This window comes from Myotis yumanensis, unplaced genomic scaffold (genome assembly GCF_028538775.1).
Source record: "Myotis yumanensis isolate MYYU_CA2020_CCGP unplaced genomic scaffold, mMyoYum1.0.hap1 SCAF_20, whole genome shotgun sequence".
NCBI lineage: Eukaryota > Metazoa > Chordata > Mammalia > Chiroptera > Vespertilionidae > Myotis > Myotis yumanensis.
This window is the reverse complement of record NW_027223771.1, coordinates 9,996,225-10,024,221: the sequence shown is the minus strand read 5'-3', so window position 1 is coordinate 10,024,221 and position 27,997 is coordinate 9,996,225. Positions and strand designations below refer to the sequence as shown.

The 27,997-nt window shown below is 60.9% G+C and overlaps 2 protein-coding genes and 1 long non-coding RNA gene across 6 annotated transcripts in view; 1 reads left to right on the top strand and 2 right to left on the bottom strand.

Moving 5' to 3' along the window:
• The window catches only part of TMEM266 (transmembrane protein 266), a 47,119-nt gene extending 32,129 nt beyond the window's left edge, over window positions 1-14,990 (top strand). For all 4 annotated transcript variants that reach the window (XM_070400631.1, XM_070400630.1, XM_070400633.1 and 1 more), the window contains exons 5-10: window positions 1,971-2,044; window positions 3,085-3,141; window positions 3,980-4,118; window positions 4,970-5,085; window positions 8,391-8,559; window positions 13,908-14,990. In XM_070400631.1, coding sequence (XP_070256732.1) covers window positions 1,971-2,044; window positions 3,085-3,141; window positions 3,980-4,118; window positions 4,970-5,085; window positions 8,391-8,559; window positions 13,908-14,503 — 1,151 coding nt within the window. In that variant the 3' untranslated portion in view covers window positions 14,504-14,990. The remainder of the gene's footprint in view (window positions 1-1,970; window positions 2,045-3,084; window positions 3,142-3,979; window positions 4,119-4,969; window positions 5,086-8,390; window positions 8,560-13,907) is intronic.
• LOC138998499 (uncharacterized) lies at window positions 1,369-3,603 on the bottom strand. The gene is made up of 3 exons (XR_011469178.1): window positions 3,489-3,603; window positions 1,889-2,068; window positions 1,369-1,624 (listed from the first exon to the last, which is right to left on the bottom strand). It is a non-coding gene; the product is annotated as an uncharacterized lncRNA (long non-coding RNA).
• Window positions 14,991-20,661: 5,671 nt separating the features above from the next.
• ETFA (electron transfer flavoprotein subunit alpha) overlaps window positions 20,662-27,997 on the bottom strand; it is a 39,244-nt gene continuing 31,908 nt past the window's right edge. The window contains exons 10-12 of the mRNA XM_070400635.1: window positions 26,349-26,414; window positions 24,070-24,150; window positions 20,662-21,006 (exon numbers count right to left, since the gene is read on the bottom strand). Of these exons, the coding sequence (XP_070256736.1) occupies window positions 20,968-21,006; window positions 24,070-24,150; window positions 26,349-26,414 (186 nt within the window). The 3' untranslated portion in view covers window positions 20,662-20,967. The remainder of the gene's footprint in view (window positions 21,007-24,069; window positions 24,151-26,348; window positions 26,415-27,997) is intronic.

Here is a 27,997-nt window from a genome sequence, read left to right as displayed (position 1 = left end):
TGAAGATCCGGAAAATCAGCCCCAAGCGAGAAGTCCTCCAGCGGGGACTTCAGGCCCTCGGCCAGTTACGGGCAGAGCCAGCGGGCCTCCCACCGTCATCCCAGCTGTTGGTCCCGGTTCCGGGTGCGTGGAGGCCCACAGCGTGTCCGCTGGACATCCTGGCTGCAGGGCTGCCATAGCAGGGGCCCAAGGAGGTGCTCTGGGGAGGGGGCTGAGTCTCCTGGTGCCCACAGCCCCCAGGTCAGAAGGTGGGTCGTTCAAGGCCACAGACAACAGATGAGATTATTCCCCCCGACAGGGTTTCCTTCCTGCCTTTGGCCACACCCAGGACCACAGACCAGTCACCCCAGAGCTGGCTGGGACTTGTTTCTCAGGCGCCTCCAGGCCCTGCCCTAGAGCTTGGGTTCAGGGCTCCTTCCCAGGCCCAACAGGGAGGGGGTCCCGTCAGCTCCCTGGGTTCCAGTCAGAGAATCTCCAGGCGCAAGGTGGCCAGCACAGCGTACACTCGCCCCATCTTCAGTTACACCACACAGTGGGCTCCCCCCCCCCCCCCCCCCCCCCCCCGCCACACGCCCACCCGCCTGCTTTTTATGAGGTCTGCCCCCAGCGAGTCTCTCTCCCTGGGGTGGGCTGAGGGCCTGGCCGACCCTGGAATGTGGCTGAAAATGAAATCTCCAGATCGGCTTTGGTAGGAGACCCAAAGCAGCTCATAAAAGGCTCTTAAATCCCGTAAAACACAATCAGAGACTTAGAGCTCTTCTGAAGCAGCCGTAAAAAGGCCCAGGAACTCATTGGAGAAACAGCGGGGCGAGGGTTTGTTTTCAGAATCAGCGGAGGTCCTCTCAGAGCCCGGGCCTCGCCTCCTCCCACGAGTCTTCCTGTGGCCGAGATGGAAGACCGGCGTCTCCGGGCTCCTTTTTAAGGGTCACGTTGGCCCAACGCCAGGGGAGCCCGAGTCCCCCACCTGCAGCCTAGGATCGCAGCCCTCTTCCCACCACCCCCACTCCAGACCCAGGGTCTGCCACCCCAGGTTCCCCAGCCTCAGAGCTCTGGGGGAGGTTGTGGGGTCCACCTGCCCCTGTGGTGACTCTGGCATCGTCCTTCAGCCCAGGGGACGCTGAGCTGAGTGTGGGCCCCGCTGTGGCCCAGAAGGGAAGCAGCACATGTTCCCAGCGGCATCCTGTGCCCGCTTAGGCCCCACTGCCCGGGCTGTCCTGCCAGCACCTCTCCTACGCCTGTCCCCCGGGGAGCACCCTGCACCCCAGTCTCCATCGGAGCCCCCTGGCCCTGCCCTGTCCCCCGGGGAGCACCCTGCTTCGGGTCCGCCCCCTGGTGAATGTGCCCTGCACGGTCGGAGGCTGACCTGGCTCCTGTATTTAAAGGGCCTCTGGAGCTGGTGCCTCTGGAGCTGGTGCGGGTGGCAGGGGTGGGAGCTGGCATGGCAGCTGTTCCTTGCTGGCACCCTGGCTGCTGGAAGGCCAGCGGAGCCCCTGGGCAACGTGGCAGACCCAGCCACATGCTCTGCCACTTTGGGGGGCTGGCCTCCCCCAGCCCCTGGCTCCCTCTTCCAGTCCTCCTTCCAGCCTGTTCCCTGAAACAGCCTGGCCGACACCACCACCTCCGCCTGCAGAGTGAAAAGTCAAAGTGAGGGGCCTCAGTCCCCTCTCACGTGTGGCTCTGGGGCTGATTGTGGGCCGTCCCGGCAGCTCATCCAGACTGACAGGCCGCCCGGGTCCGAAAGCCCCATGTTTCCCGAAGCCCCTGGAGATGGCAGGGCTGAGCTGGAACCCCAAGAGGCGGCCTGGGGCGGGGAGGGGGGTGTAGAGGAAAGCATGGCCTGGCGGCCCATCCCTCCACCATCTCAGACACCGCCTGACTCCATCCAGACCTGAGCCTTCCCGGCGGCTGGACTCCTCCCGGTGCATCCACGTCCTCGCTCCTCACACGGCCTGTTCCTGTGTTTGTTGCAGTTTCCAGCGCCTTCCAGTTCGCCGGCGTCATTCACTGGATCAGCCTGGTCATCCTGTCCGTGTTCTTCTCCGAGGTAGGCCCTGGGCTCCTCTTCCTCCTGGGGGGCGGGGGGGCGGGGGGGCTGTGGGAGCAGATGGCCCCGGGGCACTGACCTGTGGGAGCAGGACCCCAGCCCTCCCTCTGCCTGCGCACATTCCGGGCAGCTCCCCGGCTGCCACAGGACACCCTGGCCTGTGTTTGAGGAGCGGCTGCAGGCAGGGTCTCCCAGGAAAGTGAGAAGACTGGCTTCCTGCTGTGGGCGTGGCGGTCTGAAGGCCTGGGGAGTTACACATGGAAATCCAGTTCTCCTAGCAAGTCTGTCTCCCTGTCTCTCTCTCTCCCTGTCTCTCTCTCTCCCTGTCTCTCTCTGTCTCTTTCTCTCTTTCTGTCTCTCTGGCGTCCAGAACCCTGGGTGTGGGGTGGGTGTGGGGTATGTGGGCAGCATCAGTGAATCACAGACCCCGCTCCTGCAGCCTGTGGAATCGACAGGTGAACCCAGGGCTAAGGGTCAGACTTGGGGGGCAGATCCCGGGGTCCCGGCAGCTCTCCGAGGTCAGTGTCCTGGAGGTGCCTCGGCCTCAAAGGAGTGTGGCTCCCAGCTGCTGCCCCTGAGTGCTCCCCCCCCCCCCCCCCCATGGCGTCCTGCCCACCAGCTCCATGCAGACCTTGGAGAATGTGCCCTGTGTCTGCTGCCAACAGAAATGTGTGATCAGTTTCTGAGGTTCCCCTGTGGTCCCTCTGCTGTGGTATTTTAAAACCAGCGGGTGCCGTCTGATGGCCCCGAGGTGGGGAGCTGAGCGGGCCGGGCTCCGGGCCGGGCCTGCCCCCCGAGCAGAGACTGGGACGTGCTGGGTCGGGAGGCGGGAGGCCTGGCTGTCCCACGGCAAGGCCACGGCGGCGTGAACCCAGGGCTTCGGAGCTTGTGCTGTGGGCCGGGAGCCCTGAGGACATGAGCGAGGGGCTGGCACCCTCATGGGCACTGGGTGGTGGGGACGCTTCCCGTGCGGGACAAGACTCCAGGTCCGGAACCTCCGTGGGGCAGGGCCGTCACCCACCCCCCTGTGTCTCCCTCAGACCGTCCTCCGCATCGTGGTGCTTGGGATCTGGGACTACATCGAGAACAAGGTCGAGGTGAGGCCAGGGTCCCCGAAGCCGCCCCGGGGGGCTGGGGCCAGTTACACGCTGCTCCCCCGCCCTGGACGCGGGTCCCCGCGAGGGTGGGCCGGAGGGAACAGGAGAGAGAGCGTTCCCAGGAAAGGGGTCTAAACAGTCCCCACACAGTCCTGCAAAACTTATAACTGATTCTGGAATCGTTTTGAAACGTATTTTAAAACCAGCGGGTGCCGTCTGATGGCCCCGAGGTGGGGAGCTGAGCGGGCCGGGCCTGCCCCCCGAGCAGAGACTGGGACGTGCTGGGTCGGGAGGTGGGAGGCCTGGCTGTCCCACGGCAAGGCCACGGCGGTGTGTCTACTGCCCACCTCCTTGCCTCCCACCCATTTTTAGCTTCTTTCTCTGAGCAGACAGGCTTGCCTTGAGGTCTCGGGAAGGCTGGAGCTGCAGGGGCCGAATCACAAGGCTGGGCCCCGCCTGTCCTGGCCCTGCCTCCCAGAACAGAGAACAGAGATCACAGAGATCGGGGCAGGCTCTGGGCCCCAGCTGCCCAGGGGAAGGGAGGGGCCGTGGGGCTGCAGGCCCAGCCCAGAGGGAGGGGAGGCTGGAGCAGCCCAGCCCCTCTGAACGAAGGACCAGCTGGGGGGGGGGGGGGGGGCAAGAGTCACTGGAGGGAGCGAGCTCAGGAGCACGGGGGCGGCGGGGGTGGAGTCCCAAAACGCTGAGCGCAGGGGAGACTGCCCGGGGTGGGCGGGGGCCTTTCACTGGGTGGACAGGAGAGGGGCCGGGGCAGGGGCCGGCCTGGCCTGCGCTCTGGTTGGGGCAGCGAGGACGCCCAGCACTGGAACCTCCTCCCCAGGTGTTTGACGGGGCCGTGATCATCCTGTCCTTGGCCCCGATGGTGGCGTCCACTGTGGCCAACGGGCCCCGGAGCCCCTGGGATGCCATCAGCCTCATCATCCTGCTCCGCATCTGGCGGGTGAAGAGGGTCATCGATGGTGAGTGTCCGGAGGGCTCCGCGGGGAGGGGTGGGGCCGCCCAGCCGGCACAGGGTGGTGGGCGGGGACTCGCAGGAGAGCCCAGCCTCTCGCTGCTCCCTCAGGTCAGTTCAGGAACCGCTCACGTGCTGCCCGGCTATCCCACACAGACACCTGAGTTAGGAGGTCAGAGGTCACTCATGCATTCGACATGACTTTCTCGTTGGCTTGGGTGGTCGCCTCTCACCTGAGAGCCGGCAGCCGGGCCTGCCTGGAACGACTAGCTCCTCACAAGCCAGTGCCCCCTGAGGCTCCCACCGGCTCGTTCGGGTCCCAGGTTGAGGTGCTGCTCTCTGTCCACCAGGGCCCAGCTGGGTGCCCCCAGGCCTGTCCGCTCGCCAACAGCCAGTGTCTGGGAGCTGCTGGCTGGTGGGTTCAGCCCCGGCTCCCTCAGCCCCAGTGACTCACGCTCCGTCTCTGGGCCCCCTCCCTGCCCTCCTCTGCCTCCCCCTCCCGGGGCCTGGCTGCCCTGCTCTGAGCATGTCCCCCAGATGCTGGGTCCTGACCCGGTGGCTCCCGTTTCCAGAAGGTGGTGACAGACCAGCATGTGCCCCCAGAGGAGGGGCCTGGGTGGGAGGGGCGCACACGCACACGCACACGCACACGCACACGCTCGCTCACCTGTCCTGACCAGGAGGGTGGTGCTCTTGGCCCAGTGGAGGTGCTGCCACAGGAGGACAGATCTCAGCCCCACAGGGCAGGGCCACCTCCCACACACTCTCTGGTTGCTGTTGGGCACTCAGGGAATGCGCCTCGGCCCGACCTGCTGGCCGGCCCGGTTCCCAGGTCCTCACGGCCGTCTCTGTCCGCAGCTTACGTCCTGCCCGTGAAGGTGGAGCTGGAGCTGGTCATCCAGCAGTACGAGAAGGCCAAGGTCGTCCAGGACGAGCAGCTGGAGAGGCTGACGCAGATCTGCCAGGAGCAGGGGGTAACGTGGGCACAGGGGTTCTGTTCGGTCTGTGCAGGGCTGAGATCAGAGGTGGGGGGCGGGTGCGTCTCGAAGGCCCAGCCAGGCTGACTCGGCCCCAACACCAGGCCCAGGTTCTTGGCACTGGCCCACGGCACCCACTGCGCTCTCCAGCCTGCACCAGCCGAGCCGGCAGCTCAGCCCTCGTCTTCTGGGCACAGCGTCTCTGACACAGGTTGAAGCCTATCTGCTGGGCTGCTGGGCCCAGACACTCCTGAGTGTCAGCCATGCTTTGCTCTCTGGGGACCGCGGGGAAGACTCGGGGACCCTCCATCCCCAGGACTTTAGCCAGGTCGTGCCCCCCTTTGCCCTCATGTCCTCGTCTGTGGGAGTTTAGGGGCGGGGATGGCAGTGTCCGCAGGCGGGGCTGGGGGGGCGGGCGGGCAGCAAGGCTGCATGCTCTGCAGGACACCTGGTACCGGTGAGCAGGCTGGGAGCGCACAGAGGGACGGCCGGCAGGGAGGGGGGCCTCGTGTCGGCCTCACCGGGCACCGTGGGTCCCTGCTCCCGGGGCGGCTCTCCCGGCTGGAGGAGGCGCTGGAGGGGTGGGAAGCCAGTGGAATGTCCCACAGGACATTACCTATACCTGTATCTATGTATCTATATATACCTATATCTATACATACCTATATCTATACATACCTATATCTATACATACCTGTATCTATCTCTGTCTCTATCTCTGTCTCTCTCTCTATCTCTATCTCTATCTATCACCTATACAGTCTGGCTCATTGGAGCCTCAGAAAATGTAAACTGAGAGAGAGAAATGCTGAGTCACTGGGTAACCACCGACAAATGCACCGTCAGGGACTGTTGCTCATGTTGAGTTGGTCAGAGCTGGTAGCTCCGTGGTACCCAGTCCAGTGCCTCGTGCTTGTCAGGGAAGCGGGAGTGGCCTCAGGGCTGTGGGCCGCCTTCCTCCTGCAGGAATGGCCACCTGGGTGAGGCCGCTGAGGCTGGGAGGGAAGAGCCCATTTCCCTCACTGCCTCCAGGCGCCTCCCAATTCCAGGTCCTGGCATTTCCCCCCGTAGCCCAGGGGACAGAGGGATGTGCACAGGGTCTTACTGGCTGGGCCTGAAGGTGGCGACATCGCTTCTGCCACCACCTGTGGGCGGAGCTCAGTTGCAGTCACACCTAAGGCGCCAGGTGCTGAGGGCAGTGGTCTCGGAGCTGAGGAGGAAGCCGCACCTGCAGTCACCTGATCCATAAGTGAGGCCTGTCCCGTCCTCATGACAGGCCCTCTCTCCCTTTCCATGGAGCGAAAGGCGTCATCTCACTTAGTGACGCTCCCTGCCCAAGTGCCCCCCCCCCCCCCCCGCCTCTTCCTTTAAGAAGCAGGTGATCATCTTGACCCCACGCTACAGGGCTACAGGCGTCTCTCGGGGAGGGTGGGGGGCGCATCCATCAGGCCAAGACCTGTCAGTTGTCCTGCTCCTCTCCCTCCACCCACTCTGGCCCCTCATGGGCAGGGTCATGCCCCCGTCAGGGAGCCAGGGCCACCTTCGCCATCCTTGCGCCTGGTTGTGGACGCCCGGCGCCCCGAGGCAATGCTGGTGGCCGATCGCCCGCTGGGCCTTGCCCCTGAGGCCGCAGTGCCTTCCGTGGGTGAGAAGCAGCAGGAAAGGGCCCTGCCTGGACTCGGGACGCCTGGTGCGGCTCTTTCCAGGGAGCCCCCACTCGGCACAATAGCCTTTGCTACCTGGATTATTCAAGATCTCCGCTGTGGGAGGTCAAGTGTGTTTAAAAAAACATGGGAGTGATTTGTAAAACAGCCGATAGCGTTAATGACAAACTATTTAGCTGATAAATTAGCCGTCAGAGGAATAACGGATGCTATCCTTTCACCGTAATTTAAATTTACGGCAGCTGCCCGTCATCCCACGGTGGGTGGCGAGGGGCCAGGTTTGCACTCGGCTCCCCTGCTCCTAAAGCACAAGCTGGCCACCGTCTCCTGGTGTTTATTGTCCCAACAACGGCAGCCCGAACGGGAGTCAGCACTGGCTGCCGTCCCAGAGCAGACGGGTGTGCAGGCCGGCGGTCTGTGCCGGCAGCACTGACAGGACGGGAGGAAATGGCTGCTGTTGCATTAGACGCCCTCGCGCTCCGGCCAGAGTGCACATCGATCGGCCGAGGCGTGTCCACTGCACTCCTCAGCCCAGACCACCGAAGGCAGAGATGCGCTGGGAGCCCCACCGCGCAGGGGCACCCCGCCCGGCCCATTACAGCCCAGCCCTGCGGGTCCACTCGCTCCAGTAATGGTGCGGCTTCCCCGGGGCCCTGGTCCTCTGATCAGCGATGCTCAGCTAACGACGTGCATTAAGGAGGGTGGTGCCGGCACCTCCTTTCTCCCCGAGTCCAGGGCAGGCTGTCCCCCGAGGGGCCAGTTTGCACGGGAAACTCCTTCATGTTGTCTCCACCGCAGGCCCCGTCCCTCCCAGAGGCCTGCCCAGGGCCCTGCAGTGAGTGTTCTCATGCCCACCTCCCGGCCCCCTCACTGCAGGCTCTGTGTCTGCCGCGTGGCCTTGGGCTGGGCAGGCCCCGGCCTCCGGCTGTCTGGCCTGAAGTCCAGTGGGACACTCGCGGGCAGCGTGCTATCGATTACAAGTTATCAATAATGCATCTGTTCCGAGCGGCCGGGAGGCCATTAGCTGGGCCTGCCGCCTGAGGAGCAGCCTTGGAGAAAGGGCTGGGTGTGCCCATGGGGAGTTCCCATCCGCCTGGCAGGAGGGCTCCCCCCTCCCCCCAGAGGTCAGGGGCTGCCTCTCGGGCCTCTGTGACCTCGGAGTCTCTGCCTGAGGGCCCAGGCCACCCTGGGACACGGCAGCCGATTTCTCACCATTTTAGTGCTGGGTTGTTGAGGTCCAGAGTCTAAGCCTCATCTGAGACCAGGGTCAGGGCACAGCGTGGGAGCGGGGTTGGGGTGCAGCCTGTGAGTGGGGTCGGGGTGCAGCGCTTGGGGGAGGACGCCAGCTAGTCAGTGCCCTGGGTGGTCCCTGCTGCAGATCGTCAGCACAGACACCTGACGGGGCTTCAAACCCAGGCTCCCCGAGGCCTCCAGGTGCTTCCCACAGAGCACAGCTGTTTCCGGTTCCGCCGCGGCAGGGCTCACTTCCTGCCTGGAGGAGGCTCTGCGGTGCAGTCCAGCCTTTGGGTGCTCAGAGCCCCCGTGAGCACAGTGCCCCAGACCGCTGGTCTGTACCCCGCCTGCCTCTCCACAAACCCCACCTTCACCCCCCAGACCTACAACCCTCTCCTCTTGCAGTTTGAGATCCGGCAGCTGCGGGCGCACCTGGCCCAGCAGGACCTGGACCTGGCCGCGGAGCGGGAGGAGGCGCTGAGGGCGCCACAGGTGCTGCGGCCACGCAGCCGCTACCACGTGGTGGAGGACACGGCGACCGAGGGCGAGGCGGAGCCGCTGCAGCCCTCGCCAGGTAGGCTGCCGCGTGGGGAGCCCCTCGCCTCCACCTCCCCAGGTCTGGAGTTTTGTTCCTTCCTCTGGGACATGCTTGTCTCCTCTTGGCTGCCTTTCTGTGTCTGTGCGTGAGGTAGAGCTGCCGTGTCTGCGGGTCTTGGTCGAGTGGCCTCATGTCGGTGCCGGTGGCACCCGAGCGGGCAGCCAGGTGCCCCTCGTATGGGTGTGGGTGTCCTCCTGTGGCTCTGGCACATCCGTGGGAGGGTGACCTCGGTGACCGGTGGTGAGGCTGGCGTGACAGCCGTGAGGAGCTGTTGTGCAGGGGCCGAGCCCACGGAGCAGGATGGTGAGCGGGCTGGTGCTGACGCCTTGGTCGTGAGTGTGTGTGTGGAGGTGGCCGGGTTGTGCTCTGGTCGGAAGCTGGCCACCAGGTGTGTCCGTTCTGAGGCCTCTTGGGAGGTAGAGGCCAAGGCCAGCTGCTGCCCGGCCCTGCCCGGCCCCGGGTGTGAGCTGCAGAGGGGTCTGTGGTCTGCAGGCGGCTGCTCCTCGTGCCGGGCTGGGAGGGGCCTGGGGAGCCTGAGCTGCGGCTGCGGCTGCGGCTCTACTGCTGAGCTCGGGCTGTTTCGCAGGACGTCTGGACACGCCGAGGCCAGCAGCTGTTTGGGGTTGAGAGGTTCTAGGAGGGTCTGCAGCGTGAGCACGACAGGCCGTTTGTAGGGAAAAGCATGAAGCTGTTGGCGGGGGGACAGGGTCTCGGGGAATCACCAGGGCGGGGTGAGCCAGGTTGCACCTGCATGGGGAGGGCTCAGCAAAGCAACAGTGGAAGGAACTGGGAGAGAAAGTGAGAGACACATCCATTGGTTGCCTCCCACACGCACCTGGACCTTTGTTGCAGGTACATGCCCTTGACTGGAATCGAACCCGGACCCTTCAGTCCTCGGTGCTCTGTGCACGGAGCAGACAGGCCAGGGCTTCAGGCGGTGCTCAGCGATGGTCGTTCTGTCGATGGGTTGTAATCTCGATGTGGTGATGGCCGGAGGCCGTAGGTGCTGGCGTGGGGTGTTGGTGGGGGGAGCTGTAGCCTTGACCCACGCAGCCACCTTGACCGGAAGCCCCCATGAGCCCATGTTCAGTCGCCTGGACTCAGGCGAGCATTCCTGGCACAGGGCACGCTCTGCCTCTCCCGGATCGGAGCTCTGGAGGCCACAGCTTGGCCATTATTGTCACATCTAGACCCTTGGCCCCTGATGCCCCGATTGGGCCCCGGGGTCAAGGTCTGGGTTGGAGAGCCTGCAAAGCAGCCACGGCTTTAAAGTAACCCCGTGTACCCAGGAGCGCAGTGACACTGTGCGTCTTCCCGTCTGTCTGCGCCTCCTCCCTGCAGTCCCCGTGGTGGGAACTTCCAGGACAAGGAAGGAGGCGCAATGGGAGGGACGAAGCTGGGTCAGGCTGGACGCTTACTCGGCCGTGTCACCAGCTGGGGCGATGGGTCTGTGCTGCTGTCCTGGGGACGAGGGGTGTCTGAGCAGGCGTGGGGCTCCCACAGAGATGCCAAACATGCACCCCAGGAGGCAGTTGGAAATGCCCCTCCCGGCGAGCCCTGGAGCCTCACCCCTGCTTCCTTCATCTCCTCTTTCCCCACTTCCTCGCGCTCCCTAGAGGGCACCTGCCCCCGTGGCCTCTGAGCCACAGGCAGGAGCAGGAGGGCTGCATGCGATGCAGGGCTCCCATCCTCCAGGGAGAAAGGTGCCCCAGCTGCCTCTCTGCCCAGGAGCTGTGTCGAGGCAGAGGTCTACGTGACGTGAGAAATGAGGCTGGACACGCGGGGGCCCGGGCCCCTCTGGAGATGGGACAGGGCAGCGTGTGCTGCCAACGGTGACCCAGAGGCAGCGAGGGCCCTGGGCTGCAGTCACAGTGGTGCGCCCCCCCCCCCAGGGGTTCACCTGCAGACTCGAGGGCGTCACAGCAGCAGGGGGAGGGTACCCGGGGTGGGTGCCGTGGGGTGCCTGCCTCTCAGCAGCTGTGGCCACACCCACACCCACGCCCACCAGCTGTGCTGAGCCAAACCATCTCTGGCACAAATCATCTATTGGTCTCGAAGCTTCCCCGTCACTCACACCTTCCAGCCCCTGGTGGGCCTGCCGTGTCCTCACCACATCACAGCGCCCTCAGCCCCCCACCCCTGCCCTGTGCCCAGAGCTGCTGGGAAGGGAGGATGGTGTGGCTGGAGGGGGTGCTGGGGATGAGCTACAGGGGAGAGTTCTGGAGGCGAGCTGAGTGGGGAGCTGGAGTGGTTACCTAGAAGGGGGGCTATGTTGCCGCGTTAGAGGGGGTCCCAGGGGACCAGGTACTGGGGCAAAACTAGGGTGTGGAGTGAGATTGTGGAGCAGGTGTGGGGAGTGTGGGCCCAGCTTTGGGGGGTGAGATCAATGCTCAAGTTAGAGTGGGGTGTTAGCTGGGCAGTTTAGAGGGGAGGTTCAGAGGGTGAGCTAGAGGGGGGATCTGGGAACAACCCAGAACGTCAAGCTGGGGGCGGGGGCGGGGGAGGGGCAATTTGGGGAGCTAGGGGGCCCACCTGGGGCTGACCAGAATGGGGAGCTGGAACGGAGAACCACTGAGACTCTAGTGGGCAGGCAGAAGGGAGTTTTGAGGGCAGCCAGGGGGGTGAGCTAGAGGGGTAAGGAAAGGGGGTCTCAGGGTGAGGGGGCAAGCTAGAGCGGGGTGCTAGTGAGGGGATCTGTGGGCAGAGCTAGAGAGGTGAGCTAGAGTGGGGAGCTGAAGGGATGGCCTCTGGTAGGAGCTAAACCAGAGTAGCTGGAGGGGGAGCTGGGGGCAGAACTAGGCAGATGGTCTGGAGGGATGAGAGCTGGAGTGGGGTGAGCTAGAGTGAGGAGCTCCATGAGGAGGCAGAGCAGGGGGACAGGGAAGCGAGCTGGGGGGCCAAGAGATGGGTGCAAGCTGGTGCTGAGCTAGCCGGGCACAGCAGAGGGGCAGCCAGAGGGGGGGGACAGGGAGGTATGGGGCAGGCTAGGAGGTAGCTAAAAGGGGGAGGTGAGGGGTGAGCTAGTGGGGAGTTAGAGGGGCCAGTATAGAATGAGGAACTGGGGGGCAAGCTAGAGTGGGGGTGAGCTAAAGTAGGGAGCTGAAGGCGGGAACTAGGGGGGGGGAGGGTGGGGAGCTAGAGGGGTGAGCTGGAATAAGGAACGAGGGGGGAGATCTAGAGAGGTAGCCAGATGGTCCAGCTAGGGGTCAAGCTAGAGTGGGGTTCTAGTGTGGGGACTTACAGGGGGAGCTAGCAGGACTAGCTAGAGGGGGGGCAGAGTGGGGTGCTAGGGAGATCAAGGAGGGTATCCGCATGGGGGAGCAAGGGGGGTGAGCTAGAGTGGGCAGCTAGGAGGGAAATTACAGGCGGAGATAGAGGGGCAGCTAGGTGTTTGAGCTATGGGGGTGAGTGGGAAGCTGGTTGAGCTGCGGGGATAGCTGGAGTGGCTGTCTAGGGGGTGAACTAGATTGGTGAGCTATAGCGGGGGGCTAGGGAGTGAGCCACAGGAGCAAGCTGGTGTGTGCAATTGGGGTCACAGCTAGAGCAGTGAGCTGAGGGGTGAGCTAGATTGTGGAGCTGGTAAGTTCCTGTGGGGAGCTCAGTGGGGAGGGGGGTGGCTGAGCTAGAGTGGCAGCAAGAGGATGCGCTAGGGGAGGGTACGAGGGTGGTGCGGTACATGGGGAGCAAGTGGGGTGAGGTAACTTGGAGGGGTGAGCTAGAGTGGGCAGTTAGGGTTCATGCTGTGGGCTAGGGCTAGCGGGGTGAGCTGGAGCAGTTTGCTGTAGTTGGATCTGGGGCTGTGATCCAGAGTGGGGAGCAAGACTGGGGAGCGAGTGGTGTGAACTAGAGGAGCTACAGTGAGGAGGTGGAGTGGGGAGCTGGCGGGGAGCTAGAGTGTGGGGTGATCTAGAGTGGGCATTGGGGCGGGTGAGTGAGGACTAAGCCAGTGGGGAAATGGGAAACTGCAGGGGTGCAAGGGGCTAGAGTGGCCAGTTAGGGTGTGAGCTTGACTGGGATCTAGGGGGTGATTTAGAGTGGGGAGAGAGATTGGGGACCTAGGGGTCAGGCTAGGGGTGAACCTGAGTGGGGAACCGAGTTACAAGCTAGACGGGCGCTCGTCTAGACAGCTAGCAGGTGGTAGAGTGGGGAACAAATATGGGGATCTTGGGAGCTGAACTAGATGGAGCTAAAGTGGGGAGCTAGTGAGGTGAGTTAGGGGTTTTTAACTAGAGTGGGGAGCGCGTTGGGGAGCTGGGATTTGAGCTAGAGGGAGGAACTAAAGAGGGAGCTAAAGTGGGGAGTTATGGTCCCAGCCTGACTGGGAAGTCAGGGGGGCACCCCAGAGGGGGAGCTGCTATTCCAGTGAGCTGGGTGCCAGGTGGGCAGCTAGTGTGGGGAGCTCGAGGGCATGGGGTGAGCTATGCTGGGCCGCTATGGGGGCTGGCTGGAGGTAGAGTGTGGTGGGGGGGCAGTTATAGTTGAGAAATAGAGGGGGAGCCCTAGAGTGGATCTAGGGGTGAGCTAGGGGGGCAGTGGGGACCTAGGTTAGTGAGCTGGAGGGGGAGTTACGGGCTGAGCTATTTAGTGGGGTGAGCGCGTGTCCAGCGCTAGGGGCCTAGCTTACTCCTCTCCCCTCCTCTCTTCCTGTTTCTCTGCTACCTCTCACCTCCCCCCCTTGCTTCCTCTGCTCTCACCTCTTGCTCCCCTCCCACCTCTCACGTGCGTTAAAACGTGGTTCAGTGGTTGAGCATCGACCCATGAACCAGATCACAGTTCGAGTCCCCGTCAGGGCACAGGCCTGGGTTATGGGCTCAAAGTAGAGGAGCTCAAGGTGGTGACCCAGGGTGGGGCTGTACAGGGTGACCCAGGGTGATGTGTGTTGGGGTGCGGGGAGCCTAGAATGGGGAACCGTAGTGGGGATGTAGCATGATGAGCTGTAGGGGACTAGGTGTTAGGGGCCAATCTAGGGGGATGAGCCAGAGTGGGAGCTGGAGGGAGACAGGGTGGCAGCTCTTGGTGAGTTGAAGTGGGGTGCTAGAGGGTGAGCTGTGAGTGAGGAAAGCTGGGGGGGGGCGCCTAGGGCGGCGATCTAGAGGGCAGTGTCCTGTCCTCTCCTTTGCCCCACTGCCCCCCATGACTTGTGCGTGGAGATCCTGTGTTGTGTCCGTGCTGCTGTGTGCATGTGCACGTGCGTGTGCATTGGTTCTGGAACTCTCTGACGGTAACATCACCGTCCACTCCCAGAGCTGGTGGGGCTCAGCCCTGCCTGGTGTGGACCCACAGGTCTATAGAGGCGACGTCACAGCACCCCTCCTGTTCCGCAGACAGCGGCGTCCCGGACCCGGCCGTGTGTGTGGTCACCACGGCTGCCATAGACATCCACCGGCCCAACGTCTCCTCGGACCTCTTCTCGGTGGACGTGCCCCTGAAGCCCAGCAGCAGGGGCGCCTGGGTGAGCTCCGCCTCCGCCTCCGAGAGCACGTCCTGCTCCACTGGCAGCTCCGTCACCGGGGCCCAGAGCGACAGCAGCCAGACGCTGTGCTCCTCCCGCGCCTGCAGCACGGCCCGCGAGCTGTCCTCCGAGCCCAGCGCCTCCCCCCTGCCACTGTCACCGCCAGCCCAGCCGCCCGTGGCGGAGACCACCGTCCAGGACCTGCTGTCCTCCCTGTCGGACGACCCCTGCCCGTCCCAGGGGGCCTGGGACCCAGCCCCCTTTGCGCAGCCCAGCCCCGCGGGCTCCCCCCAGACCAGCCCCGAGCTGGCGCACAGGGTCAGTCTGCTCAACCGCAAGAACCAGGAGGGCTTCCCCGTCCTGCAGCTCAAGCCCACCCTCCACTTCCAGGCCGCCGCCCCAACGCTGCACAGGTTCTCCTCGTTGGAACCCAAAGAGCAGAGGCTGCACAGGGTCCCGGAAGCCTAGAGCCCGCTGGGCCCAGAGGCCACCCAGGGCCACACGAGGGACCCAGCAGCCCACCTGGCCTCTCGGGTGCCGCCCGCCTCCAGGGAGGGGACGCCAGGCCAGGAGGACACATGCCTCAGCCCTCGCCGCCCAGAGCGGGTGCCTCTCTGGCTGCTCAGGGGACGGTGGTGCTCGGCTGGGGTTTTAAACCGTTTTTACAAGAACCAGCCTCTGCCATCGCCTTGGCTCCCGGCCCCTCCCCTCGGGAGCAGCACTGTGAGCAGGGGCTCCGGCCCCACCCACGCCCTCTGGTCCAGGCACCTGGGTGGAGCCCACGTCGTTCCTCATTCTCTCATTTCCGCATGAGCCTTTCTGAGTATTTTTAAGACAAACCCTAGTTTCCACCCTCACAGGACGGAAGGGATGAGTTTGGAGGTGGGTGGGCGTGTCCTGGGGAGGGACGCCATTTTGCACACTCAGCTTTGTAATAAAAGCCAGCTGCACTGAGCCCAGGTTGGCAGGCGTTCTCCTTGGGTCGCTGGCCTCGGTGACGCCTGCAGTCCTCTCTGGGGTTGGGGTTGGCTGCTGGGACCCCACCAGGGACCCCACCCTCCGGCAGCCCCGAGGGATTTCCAGAGAAGAGGGCACCTGGGCTCAGGCAGGAAGCTCACCCTGCCGGCCTGTGACTGGACTAGTCCCCCCCCCATCTCCCCTCAGGAGGCCAGAATCCCCCCTTTTCGCTGACAACTGCCTGACCCAGCTCCCTCCCTGGGATCTCGAACTCAGCAGGTGAAAAGCTGAGCGCCACCCTGACGCCCCCATCGGGGCTCCCTCCTCTTCCTCCACAAGCAGTCGCCAGTCCTGGCCATCCTGCCCTCCAGCCCCTTTGTGAAATGGCTCACCTGCCCCTGTGGCCACCCTTTCTCCCTCCGTCCCTGTCCAGGTTGTTCTCAGTGTGTGACTGTCTCATGCGCCCCCTTACCCTTCCCACCCCCCCATAGGAGGTCAGGGTGTCCGCAGGCTCCTGTGGCCCCAGGAAACCCCGATCCCAGGCTGTGGCACCTGCCTGCCTGCATCCCGAGCCCAGAACCCTGCACAGGCCACAGGCGGGGCCAGCACTGGGGCAGATCAGACGGCTGAACTTGGAGATGGGGGGGGAGGGCGGGGGGCGCACATGCGAGGCCAAGCACATCGCTGTCAAAGGCATCTGCCAGTTTTGGGGGTGTCACGTGAGGCATTCTGGGTCCCCAACAGCAAAATTACAGCTCCCACTAAGCGCCCTACTAAGGCCACTACACCTGGGCTTTACTCCCTGGTGCCCTGAGATGGTGTCACGACCTCCATTTTACAGAGAAAGAGCCCCAGGCTCAGCGCCTCGGAAACTCCTAAGGACACGCCCCAGTGAGGTGCCCACACTGGGTCCCAGGTCCACCCCCCGCAGCATGCGAGGTGCGTGCACCAGGCTGCAGAGCTTTGGAAGCCGAAGTCACAGCTTCTGTCACATGACGGGCGGTGGGCATGGCATGACTGACCGTCTCTCGGCCAAGAGCCAGCAGGGCCCGGTGAGTGGCCTGCAGGCCCGGCTGCCCAGTGTCGCTGCCCCAGCGCTCGAGGGGCCTGTCCTGAGCCAGAGGTGAGACCCAACCGCCGGCCAGTACTCGCCCCTGCTGTGGACGTCTTCTCCGGAGAGACCAGACGCCTCAAAGGACGGCCCTGGGGACGCTGCTAGGCAGGTGTCTCCTGCTCCCTGCCTCAGTTTCCCCACCTAGAAATGGGGTCGGCAGCAGAGCTTCGTTTGGGAGCTGGTTTCTCAGGGGTGACACATGGCCGTGCGGTGCATTCTGCTGAGCAGCCCCTGGTGAGAACGGCAGGGCCAGACCAGGACGGGAGAAGGATAACGAGAGGTGCCCCCCCCCACACACACACACAGACAGTCCACGGCCGCAGCTTAGGGGGTGCACACTTACATGCCAGGGCACAGGTGTGGTGTGGAGCCTGGAGGCGAGAGTAAAAGCCTGTGGCTTTCATGGTGCCCTGGGGCCCGCCTTTCAGAGCCCCTCCGGTGCCCCCAGAGGGAGGAGGGCCTGGGGCACACAGCTGTCTCCCGGCACCAGCAGGAGGGAGAGGACAGCAACGGCTCCCAGGCCTTCACTTCCTGGGTGATGGGCTCTGCAGAGTGGGTGCTGCTTTCCCTGCTCTAGAGGGAAACGGTGCCGATGGTCAATTACTGACCTGGCGGGGAGGGGGGGTGGGGGTCAAACCCAGGTCTGTCAGGCTAGTAGACATCACACGGCACGTGGAGAAGAGGGCACCTGGGATGGAGCCAGTGGCACAGCACAGACAGAAGTCGGCCTCCGGCCCAGGCAGCTGCCCTCCCTGTGGACCCTCCAGCAGGGCCCCTCGCTGCCCAGCCTCAGCCCAGAACTGGACGGGAGCCAGGCTCCGAGCCAGCAGTGCTGGTGGCCAGCCCTCGGTCAGCCGCCCCTAATGACGCCAGGGCCCAGGCCTCTAACCCAAACCTTGGCCTTCAGACCAAGTCCCACAGGCGGGGTTTTCACGGGCCGTGCAGCTGGCGTGTGGCGGGGACGACCCCCAGCTCAGGGAGGCCCGGTGCTGCCCCCAGGCCATGTGGGCGCTCACTACACAAGGGGAAAGGGAAGGGCCTCGCCTTCACACGGGCGCTGACAGCAGCTCGGGTGGCACAGACTAGCCGGGGTCTCGAAAGGTGTGGGGCCTCCACCTCAGGTGCTGCTGGGCCTAGAGGGAGCGCCGGTGCCCAGGCACCTGACGCTGGGCCAGCCCTGCTCCTGGCTGGCTCTACGGCCCCCTCCCCCGTCCTCCCACCAGGATCAGGCAGGACGCTGACCCCCGGATGAAGGTGGCAGACTCCCCGGTGCCTGTGATGACGCACCTTCCACAAGTGCTCTGGGAGCCTCAGGACTGGGCAGGGGCCCCTCCCCCTCCACTGCATAGAGAAGGGGTGGGTGCGGGGCCGCAAGGGACGGCCAGTGTGCAGACCAGACCAGTGTCTTCCCTGGGCAGCGTGGCCCAGAACAGGGAGGCCAGGCCAGGCCTGGGGAGGCCCCCACCCCCCATGCTCCTGGTGCCTCTGGACCTCGTCCACCTGCCTGCTGCCCGGGACACACTTCCTCCCGCTGGCTTTGCTGCCCCTTCTGAATCAGCGCAGCTTCTCCTCTCGCTCCCTCCACTCGCCGGGGCCCCTCGCCGGGGCCCAGCCAGGCCAGATGAGGTGCCTCCCCTGTTCTCCCCAAGAGGGACTTGGGGCCTGGAGGGCGGGTGAGAGCAGACTGTGGCCTAAGGGCAGCACTGCTGGACAGTGGGGAAACGGGACAGTGTGTGTAAAGGCTCAGCACAGAGCCCTGGGCATAAGCAGCTCTCCGACATCACATCGACCTGCCGGCATTGTCCACAGGTAGAAGCTAGAAGACATCCTGAAAGATGACCAAGTGCAATTGCCGTTTACACGTGACAACAACGGTGTGTAAAAGGAGACCCAACAGGACAACGGGCTGCATCTGCAGCAGCCAAGAGAACCAGGACCAGAACCCATGTGTCCTGTGACCAGCCTGCTCCGCGCTCAGCCCTCTTGGACCCAGGCCCAGCCCAGGACCTGCCTGTCACCACGGCACCAGGGGAGGAGGCAAAGCTGGTGAAGTGCGGACAAGTGAGCCTCACCAGGGCCTGACCGCACCCCAATCCAAGCCCCACAGAAAGGCAGCGCCAGCTTCCCTCCCAATAAGCCCCCCCTTGATCACTGCCCCGTGCTCTCATGACGACCAGAGGATGGAGTCCTGCAGAAGCTGGAAGATGGGGTGGGGGTGGAGGGCGGGGGGCAGCCTGGTGCAGAGGAAAGGCCCTGCTCCCCAGACCTGGAGTCCAGGCAGGTTCCACACCTGCTCCCTGGCTGCATTCTGGTCAGTCACCGCTCAGCCAATCACTTCGTCCGGAAAGTAGGGGTGATGACACGCACTTTGGGGACGTGACGCACCCCGTAGGTCTCATCAGTGACGTTGGCCAGAAGTTGTGGTTTGTGTGCTAGTTCTACCACTCGCTTTGGGACGGAGGCAAATCACCTCTCCCGAGAGTCTGGTTTCTCACGGGTTCCTACCCTTTCCACCTCCGACGTCCTTTAAACAAAATTACCTTATAAACCAAGGATTATCAGCAGCTCTTCATTTGGGTTTCCCACAAAGTATTTTTTTTTTTAAAACCTAGGCATATACCAAGTTGTGGCAGTATTTCACCCTCGCGGCTTTCTAGAAGGTTCTCAGGTAAGTCGCCTAGAGCGAGCCAGATCCATCTGCTACAATCCAGTCCTCGGTTCCCAGCCTCTCCGCACACTTGTATGCAGATCAAACAGCCCTTCCGGAGGGAGTGCACTGAGGCAGCCAGCCTCCCTCCCAGAAAGAGAAAGAGCACTTACAGCTGGGGTTCCGCGCCCCAGCACCCGCTCCCCGAGCCTGGGGGGAAGGGCCCCACTCTGCCAGCCTCGCCCACAGCTCTGGACCATCTCTGGCCTCGCGGGACCCACTCTGTAGCAAAAGAGCTTTCAGCCAAACCCATCCAGGCACAAGCCACAGGGTTCCTGCCACGGCCTCCCAGTCACTCCCCCTCCTCCCTCCCACCCTGCACTCCCCCGTTTGGTCCTCCTGGGTCAGGTCGCGGCCCTTCCTCACTAAACGTCGATGGCTCCCGGCTGCAGGAGGGAGGCACACACTCTTCTCGGAGCACTCGCTCACTCCTCTGCCTCATTAACAGGAGGTTGAAATGCCAGAGACATTTAACGTCTAAAGGGTCTCACAGCGAGTGATCGTGACACAAATCAGAAAGGTTCAACTCGCAGCTCTAGGCGGGCCCCTTCACCCCCACCCCCCACACACGTACCGCCGGTCACCTCTGCTCTCTTCCCCGTGTCCCGTTAACCCCTAGCGGCTGCACACCTGCGTCAAGGTGGCAGCTCTGTCACAACTCACCTCCTACGGCCCCGACACCTGTCCACACCTTCCTGCAGTGGCCGACCTGTTCTGGGGCTGCACTCGCACAGCGTCCGGCTCTTTGTGACACTCGACCTCAGCCACGCCTGGGGCAGCGGTGTGAGTGCCATGCGAACCGCATCTGTTCACCCGCCGCTGCTTTCTGAGAGCTCACAGGAGGCCACAAGGATAGACAGAGCGTTCTCTGCATGGATTTTAAACATATTCTGTAATAACAAAAGCACAATACGCAAATCGACCGAATGACTGTCTGGACCGGACCGCCACGCTGACACACACTGGCGCCAGGCCAGCCAAGGCGGGTGTGATGCGATTGGTCGGGGGGCCCGCCATCGCCCCGACTGCCATGCAGAGGGAGGCCCAGGCCACCGGCCAGCGGGGTGATCGATCGGGAGGAGGGGGGTCCTCCATGATCGCCCCAAAGAGGGAGGCCCAGGCCGCCACTGATCCTGAAGCCCTGGCCGGGTGGGCAGAGCCTCCCTCTGCTGGGCAATTGATCACAGAGCCCAGAGCCCGATCATCACGGAGCCCAGTGATCGACTGCCCCAAAGAGGGAGGCCCAGGCCTGTCAAGCGATCGCACTCACACCTGTTGCCTGCAGAGGGAGGTGACGGGGGGGGCAGAACCGCACAGATGTCAAGCAGTGGCAGTGGCAGCGGCAGCGGCAGGGTGGGGCCAGCTGCCAGCAGCCGGGGAAGGAAAGCCCTGATAGGCCCTGATCGCTGGCCAGGCCGAGGGACCCTACCCGAGGGGTCCCGGATTGCGAGAGGGCGCAGGCCGGGCTGAGGGACACTCCCCCTCACCCCCTGAATGGTTTCCGTGCACTCACTGGGCCTTTAGTTTATAGCAGCATCAGAAAGCAGCCCCTCCTCCCCTCCCCTCTCCTTTACAGACACAAAGTCCTACAAGCTGACAAAACCTTAACGAAACGGAAAACAATCTAACTTCAGCCGGCAAGCACGCTCCGCAGGACCAGGTGGAATCAGGGTGCCATGACTTTCTGAAGACAGAGGCATCTTTAAGAATAACCACCACGCAGTGTGGCCGGGCCGTGCTTTAACTCCGAACCTGCCCGTCTGTCCCCTCTTAGCAGCTAGGTCAGGTGGACTAGGATGGCGGCGACATTCACGTTCACAGAGCCCTCGATGAACCAGTCAGGCAAAGGAAAAGAATGAATTTTTACTACCTTTCTTCAATTTTCTCTCTTTACAAAGCGAGGATATTTCTGGTAGTATTTTAAAGCTGTGGAAAGACTTTATTATATTTTATTACAGAATTAGAAAATTTCAAAAATAATTGTTTGGAACCACAGTTAAAAAGAAACGTAATACCCCCATAAAAAAGCATTCTGGCACCTGTTAGAATTTCCCCTCAAGTTATGAAATGCAGCTTTCCAACGATTGTTATAACAGCCGTGACTATAATTTCAGCGGATACTCATAATTTTTCTTCTGAACATATGATCATGACTCATTTTTTCTTTAATAGCTCAGTCATTTCAGGAACTACCTGCAAATTAAGAAAAAGAGTAATTAGGCCACTTGAGGCCACTGTGCCTGGTCACCACTTCTCAGGAAGCCCTCGGAGGCCACAGGAAGTGTGAAGCCCTCCTGTGCCCAGGTGCCTCCCTCCCTCCCTCCTCCAGCCTCTCCTCCCTGACACAGGGCTGCAGGGCCAAGAGCCCACTCACTGCCTAGGAGCTTTCTGACCAATCACAACCCTCAGGCCCCGCACGAAACACGAGTCCAGCGTCTCCCGTCTGTGCCGAGTACCAGCTCCCGGCATCTCCCCCCCACCCCCCACTGCACGCCTGCCTTCCCTTCAAAGGCCACATGAAGTCTCGCTCAGTCATGCCTCTGCCAACCTCCTCGACCTTTTCTCCTGTCTGTCCATTTGCTCACCGTTCACCTCACAAGCAGTGCCGTGCTCCCAGGCTCACAGAAACGAGCCGCACGCTGACCACTGAACCATCACTATTAGCACCGAGGCCTCCTGCCACCAGTGCTGGCCCGCAGGACAGGGAGGGGACGGTGAGGGCACAGTGAGGCGCAGGCCCAGGCTGACAGTGTTAGTTACTGACCCGGAGTCTCCCCAGTTCAGTGGCTGCACCGGGACTTTCAGTGTGGAGCTGCCCGTGTGGGACCTGCGGGGGACGGCGCGCAGCCGCGGAGCAGCCCCCGGAGCACTAGCTGAGCCGCGGGTGTGACTGTCCTCACCCAGGCTGCCAAGACATCCCAGCGGCACCCCTGGTGAGTGAGCCTCTCAGTGATTTAGCAGAGCTACTCCCATTAGGTGGAGACAATGTGCTCGTACAAACTCACTAAGGAGACTGTCGACACGCTTCCCCTGAACGGGGCTCTGTCTGCGGCCCATGGAAAGGCCCTGTCCCACTCTCCTCGGGGGATGGGCCCCGAGCGAGCGCCAGCCACGCACAGGACGTGCAGCGTGTGCTGAGCCTGGGAGTGTACGGTTGGCCGAACGAAAAAAGACATAGATGGTGGAGAGAGAGAAACCCCCTCAACCCTTTTTGGGGCAGGAAGACCTTCTGTAAGGTTTTTAAAAACTGTGTGTTCTAAACCAAATTCATGTTTCCTTTAGAAAAAGTTGAGCTCTAGCCTGTTTTTCATGAAAAATTTAGTCTAAAAAAGGTGTGTGTTTTTTTTAACACAGCTATTGAGTTATTTTCTGTAAGATCTTAATCCAAAATGGGTAATGCTAATTTTCATTCACAATGTATGAGATTTTTTTTAAATGTCGTTATTTCTTTAAATATTGGATTTTTAAAAGACAGAGTGTGGCCCCAGTGAATACATTCACTAAACCAACATGTCCGCTCCTGTCAGAACAACTGTAATCACCACCGATGTGACCCTCACTCTGATTTCAGCTGAGGGCGCACTGTGATGGGCACGTCCGGGACGTGGTCCTGTCATGTGAGATGCCCTGGTGCTGCCCTCCCGCCTGCAGCACCTGGTGAGCCAGGAAGGCGGTGATGAAAGGACAGGATCAGGAGCCGGCAGTAGTTGTGTTAACAACCTGCTGAGTAATTTCCCCAAATCACAACGCGGGACACAGACAAATGAAGGAGAATGCATTTCGCTTGTAGAGACAAACGGGAAGGGCCTCTGAGGGGAGGGTGCCCGTGCTGACCCAGAGCAGCGGCCCGCTCCATCCCCGCACCGCGTCTGGGCGTTACCGAGCAGCGAGCAGCGCGGGGGTCCGCCCTCCTCTGCGGGGTCATGCCCTTCAGAGTAGAGGCACTCAGCGTTGGGAGCACAAGGCGCTGGCAAAGCCCAGGCAGGCAAAACCCGGCTCTGTCCTGGGCTGCAGGCTCTCCATCAGGCCCACACAGCTCCCTGTGCGAGGGGTTCCTACTCCCGCAAACCCACGTCTCCCAGGGCTGGATGCTACTTCCAGAGTCTCTACTCCCGCACGAGTGATCGCTGCACAAGGTGACCTAGGAGCCTGTAGGCAGGCCCTGAGGTACCAAGAGGCCAGGCCACGCAAGCTGTAACCTTTACATGTGGCCAAGTGAGAGCCAGGTGCTCCTCAACACCCTGCGTCATTCTCTCACGCGGAGGCTAACATGGGAGGCAGCAGCCGAGGAGAAAGAACATGCGAAAAATGAAGACTGTGCCAGTGGGAGTCGTGTTCCCTCCACACTCGTCACGTCAGGAGGGACGGCTTGAACTCAGCGCAGCTCACAGAGCGCACTTGTTGGGACAGAAGCGGGACCTGAGCGCCCCCTCTCCCACCCCCACCCCCCCCCCCCCCCGAGAAGGGGACCTGAGCGCCCACTCCCCCCCCACCCCCCCCCCCCGAGAAGGGGACCTGAGCGCCCACTCCCCCCGAGAAGGGGGACCTGAGCGCCCACTCCCTCCCGAGAAGGGGGACCTGAGCGCCCACTCCCCCCCGAGAAGGGGGACCTGAGCGCCCCCTCTCCCCCGAGAAGGGGACCTGAGCGCCTACTCCCCCCGAGAAGGGGGACCTGAGTGCCCACTCCCCCCAAGAAGGGGGACCTGAGTGCCCACTCCCCCCAAGAAGGGGACCTGAGCGCCTACTCCCCCCGAGAAGGGGGACCTGAGTGCCCACTCCCCCCCAAGAAGGGGGACCTGAGTGCCCACTCCCCCGAGAAGGGGACCTGAGCGCCCCCTCTCCCCCGAGAAGGGGACCTGAGTGCCTACTCCCCCCGAGAAGGGGGACCTGAGCGCCCACTCCCCCCGAGAAGCTGGGGCAGGTTCCCCAGGAGGCTGATGTGACTGTCTTCACAGTACCTGCCAAATAGGAGCCCAGGTTCATGAGATGCCAAGAGCCAGATGGATATTTTAAAGACCATACAGACCACTTAAAGGGAGAAGTACCATGCTCTAGGTAAACATCATGTATTTGTTAGGACAACTTCACCTGAAGTAGCTCAAAATTATGTTCATATATGAATATACACAGACAGACAGACAGACACACAGATGCACAAACACACAATGTCTCCCTATACCAGCTTCCTCCCTGGTCAGCTCAGAGGTGCTCGGACGACAGGAGAGACGACAGCCACCACGCGCAGCGCCAGCTTACCTTGAACAGATCTGCGACTATTCCATAATCTGCCACTTGGAAAATGGGGGCCTCAGGGTCTTTGTTAATGGCCACAATTGTCTGTGAAACAGAAACGAGAAGTTTGGTCTTTGTCAAGAAAACAGACCACGTACATGGGTAGTTCTACGGGCAGGACTTTCACAGTCCGACTTCACATACAGGCCACACGACAGTGTCACTCCCAGGCCCGGAGGAGCCCTCAGAGCGATGGCCACATCGCTCAGGACCGGAGCCTGCAGCTCAGTTAGTCCAGGAAACTACGGCCGGAGGAACAGGCCAGAGGAAGGACGGGGTCAGAGACAGTGAACAAGGGTCCGCTCTGAGCCTCAATTCCAAAGTCACACGGACAAACCGTCCGAGCCGCAGGCTCCGATCTGGGTGGAGGCGTCTCTCTTCTGGGCACAGGGAGCCGGGTTCCCTGCTACTGGCAGAGGCGAGTGCAGTGAACGCTGGGTCACCATTTTCCTGGAGACCCTTGCTAAGCATCTGACAGTTTAATCATCTGAGAGCTTTTCCATCCCTCCATAGCAAAGTTACTTTTTTTTAAATATATTTTTTAATTGATTTCAGAGAGGAAGGGAGAGGGAGAGAGAGAGAACCATGGATCAGCTGCCTCCTGCACGGCCCACACCGGGGATTGAGCCCATAACCTGAGCATGTGCCCTTGACTGGAACTGAATCCGAGACCCTTCAGTCGACAGGCCAACGCTCTATCCACTGAGCAACACCAGCTAGGGCTCAAAGTTACTTTTAAAGAAATAGCACAAAACTGTGGGCAAGGAACCACAGAAATATTTAAGGAAAAAATATTTGGGCTGGCTAGTTTTTCAGATTACTAAAAGAATATTCCTGAATTATCAACTATACATACTAGTAACTATGATAAAACCTTGCTTACACCCCAGAGCTTTCTTTTTACGTCCTTAAAAATCCGTGCTCTTCTTCCTTACAGAGTTTTAAAAGCAGATTGTATTCAACCATATCAATATGCATACTGTTCAGAAGTGCTTTCATTACATTGATTCGCTTGATATAATAACACATCTCATGTTCTTTCAACTGACTCACAATGCTCATTGAAACTGCAGCTATCAGATTTATGAAAGCAGCTATCGGATTTAAGCCAATCACGCCGAAGTCCTGTTTCAGAGCTTAACCAAAAGGACAACCAGGCTGTTGTGTCTCCCACACCAGACAGTGCTGACAGGGGCTGTGTCTTCCTCAGCTAAGCATCCCCAGCATGCGGTGCAAGTACGTGCTGAGTAAACATCTGCCGACTGCGTGGACAGACCAAGTCTTGGCTCAGGTCTATTCCTGTGGGTTGCTCCCTTCTTGCTTGGGCGAGTACTATCCAGTCTAGTCCATCTCTCACCCAATCCAGCCCTGCTGGCCTGGAGCGAGCACTGTCACCAGGATCATCTTGGCAGGCAGTCTTTTATTTTCGAGAAGCAGGATTCTGGGTATGTCTGAACTGGCCCAGCTAAAAATATGTGTCACGGTTGCTGGTGTTGGAGTGTCTTTCCCTCTAATGCAGCAGTAACATTTTCTGAGTTGGCACTGCTGTTTTCAGAACTCAGTGAAGAACCTGCCATCTGACTGTAAAATCTGACTGGTTTTGAGGCAATTCATTTAGAGGTTACAGAAGGTAGTGCATGTATCCTTTCACGGCAGAAGTTAAACCTGTTAAAAGTTTTATTACCTTTTATATCAAACTTCCATCTGAATGGATAAAAGCAGGGGTGTCAGAAGCATCGCTGACTTCATGAAGGACTAAGTCCATCATTCAAACTGCGCGCCGTTATGACGGCTCAGTGTGCCGTGTTCGGAAAGATGCGCACAGGACTCCAGACATGTCCAAGCAGCAAGTTAAAATCAGTGTTCCCTCCGTGCACTGTGTTTTTTAAAATTACTGCAGTGTTAAGACACTTCAACTCAAAATGTGTCCGTCACACGTTACCAACAACCCAAGAAGAGGGGCCTTTCTAATGTGTGTGTGTGGGGGGGTTCTTAGGGAACTGGGTGAAGCAGACAGAGAACGAGTTCTTTTCACCCCACGTTTTCTACCCACAGACTCAGAGCTGAAAGGGACCTCCACACGGGCACCGGGCAGGCCAGGAGCTGAGGTGCACACAGGACACGCGAGGTCAGGCCTTTCTCCAGGCCCCACATCTACATGAACGGTTGGACTCCACGCGCTGAGATCAGTTTTATAAACAGGAAAGTGTATCCACTGAGCAGCACTAATGCTGTGTCATTACCTTGCTGTCTTTCATCCCAGCTAAATGTTGGATGGCTCCAGATATCCCTACAGCGATATACAGCTCCTGAAAGAAGAGAGGCGTATCATTAATATGTACTTATATTATATAAAAGGGCATTCATTAAACTGTTAATCAAAATACACTTACTACATCTCACATGCAGGACAACCCAGGCCAACAAGTTCTACTGTAAAGACCCTGCCGCACTAGCCCTCTCCTAGCACATTCGCAAAGCAGCATCGGAAAGGGTCACAGTTCTGCGAGTCCTTCCGACACACACGTCCACATTAGACTCAACAAGTCTTCAAAGCCTCGCCAGCCCTAGCTGATTTGGCTCAGTGGAGAGAGTGTCAGCCTGCAGACTGAAGGGTCCCGGGTTCGATTCTGGGCAAGGGCACATGCCCGGGTTGTGGGCTTGATCCCCAGTAGGGGATGTACGGGGAGCAACCAATCAATGATTCTCTCTCATCATGGATGTTTCTGTCCCTTCCTCTCTGAAATCAATAAAAACATATATTTTTTAAAAGCCTCTCCATGTGCATCATAAAATACTAATAACATTGTTGCTTCATTCCAACAGTAAATGTCCATAAAATGTAATATAAATGCAGTTTTCTTTAAACCCCCAGGAATTGAATGCTGTTTGTTGACGTTAACCATGTCCCGGAGGAAGTAACAGATTCTGGGCCAAACCAACCCAGACAGGTGGCTCCAGGGCCTCTCCTCCTTTCTAACCAGCAGCAGAGACAGTCGGACAGGCCCACGCGGCCACAGGACCTTCCCGACTGTCCTGCAAACAAGGGTTTCTGAATAAACAAAAGCGTTAGAACAACAGCTGAGCTGAGCCCTGGGCCTGGCTGCTTTCTGAGGTTGGTGGCTCTCAGGCAGAAAGGCGGCAGCTACTGGTAGAGAATGTTGTCGGCTGCCTTCCCGTGGCTCAGGGGCATTTCTGTGCGTCAATAAAATCACCACCACCACGCACCAAACCCCACAGGAGGCCACGGAGAACTCTATGTGGACAAGGCCACCTGCCCTGAGGCACTTTCCTCTGAATCAGATAGCGAGTAAGGAAGAGAATTTGGAGAGACCATGAGAGGCGTGTTGAGGGGAGAACAGCACTTAAGGGCCAAAGAGTGGTGAGAGGAAGAAGGGAGCAGGCACAGAGGAAGGCGGGCGGTCCTGGTGAGATGGAAGCCCCAGCGGCCCCAGGAAGGAGGGAACCCAGAGGGCAAGCCCAGGCCAACCAACAGCTGCAGCAGCAGCACAGCTGGCCGTTCTCAGCTCGAGAACAGGACGGGGGAGGAGTAAAGCCCAGCCAGCAGGAGGACGGGTTACTCTGCGATACAGAGACAGCGCTTCATGGCACACAAGGGCCGGCAGAAAAAGGCAAACCCCTCCTCCTGTCAAAACTGGACAGACTGTAGCTGCAGACTTGCCCACAGAACGGGCTGAGACAGAGCTGCTGCGTCAGGTGGTTCCCCAGAGGCCGCAAGAGCACCCGGCCCTGTGGCTACGAGCCCGGCTCTGGCATCTCGCTGCCCACGGGTCAACCCCAGCCCAGCCCCTGACAGACATGTGACTGTGGGCCAGTCCTCTAGCCTCTGGGGCCCAGATTGCTGGTCTGAAGAACCTGTTATGTGAACCCT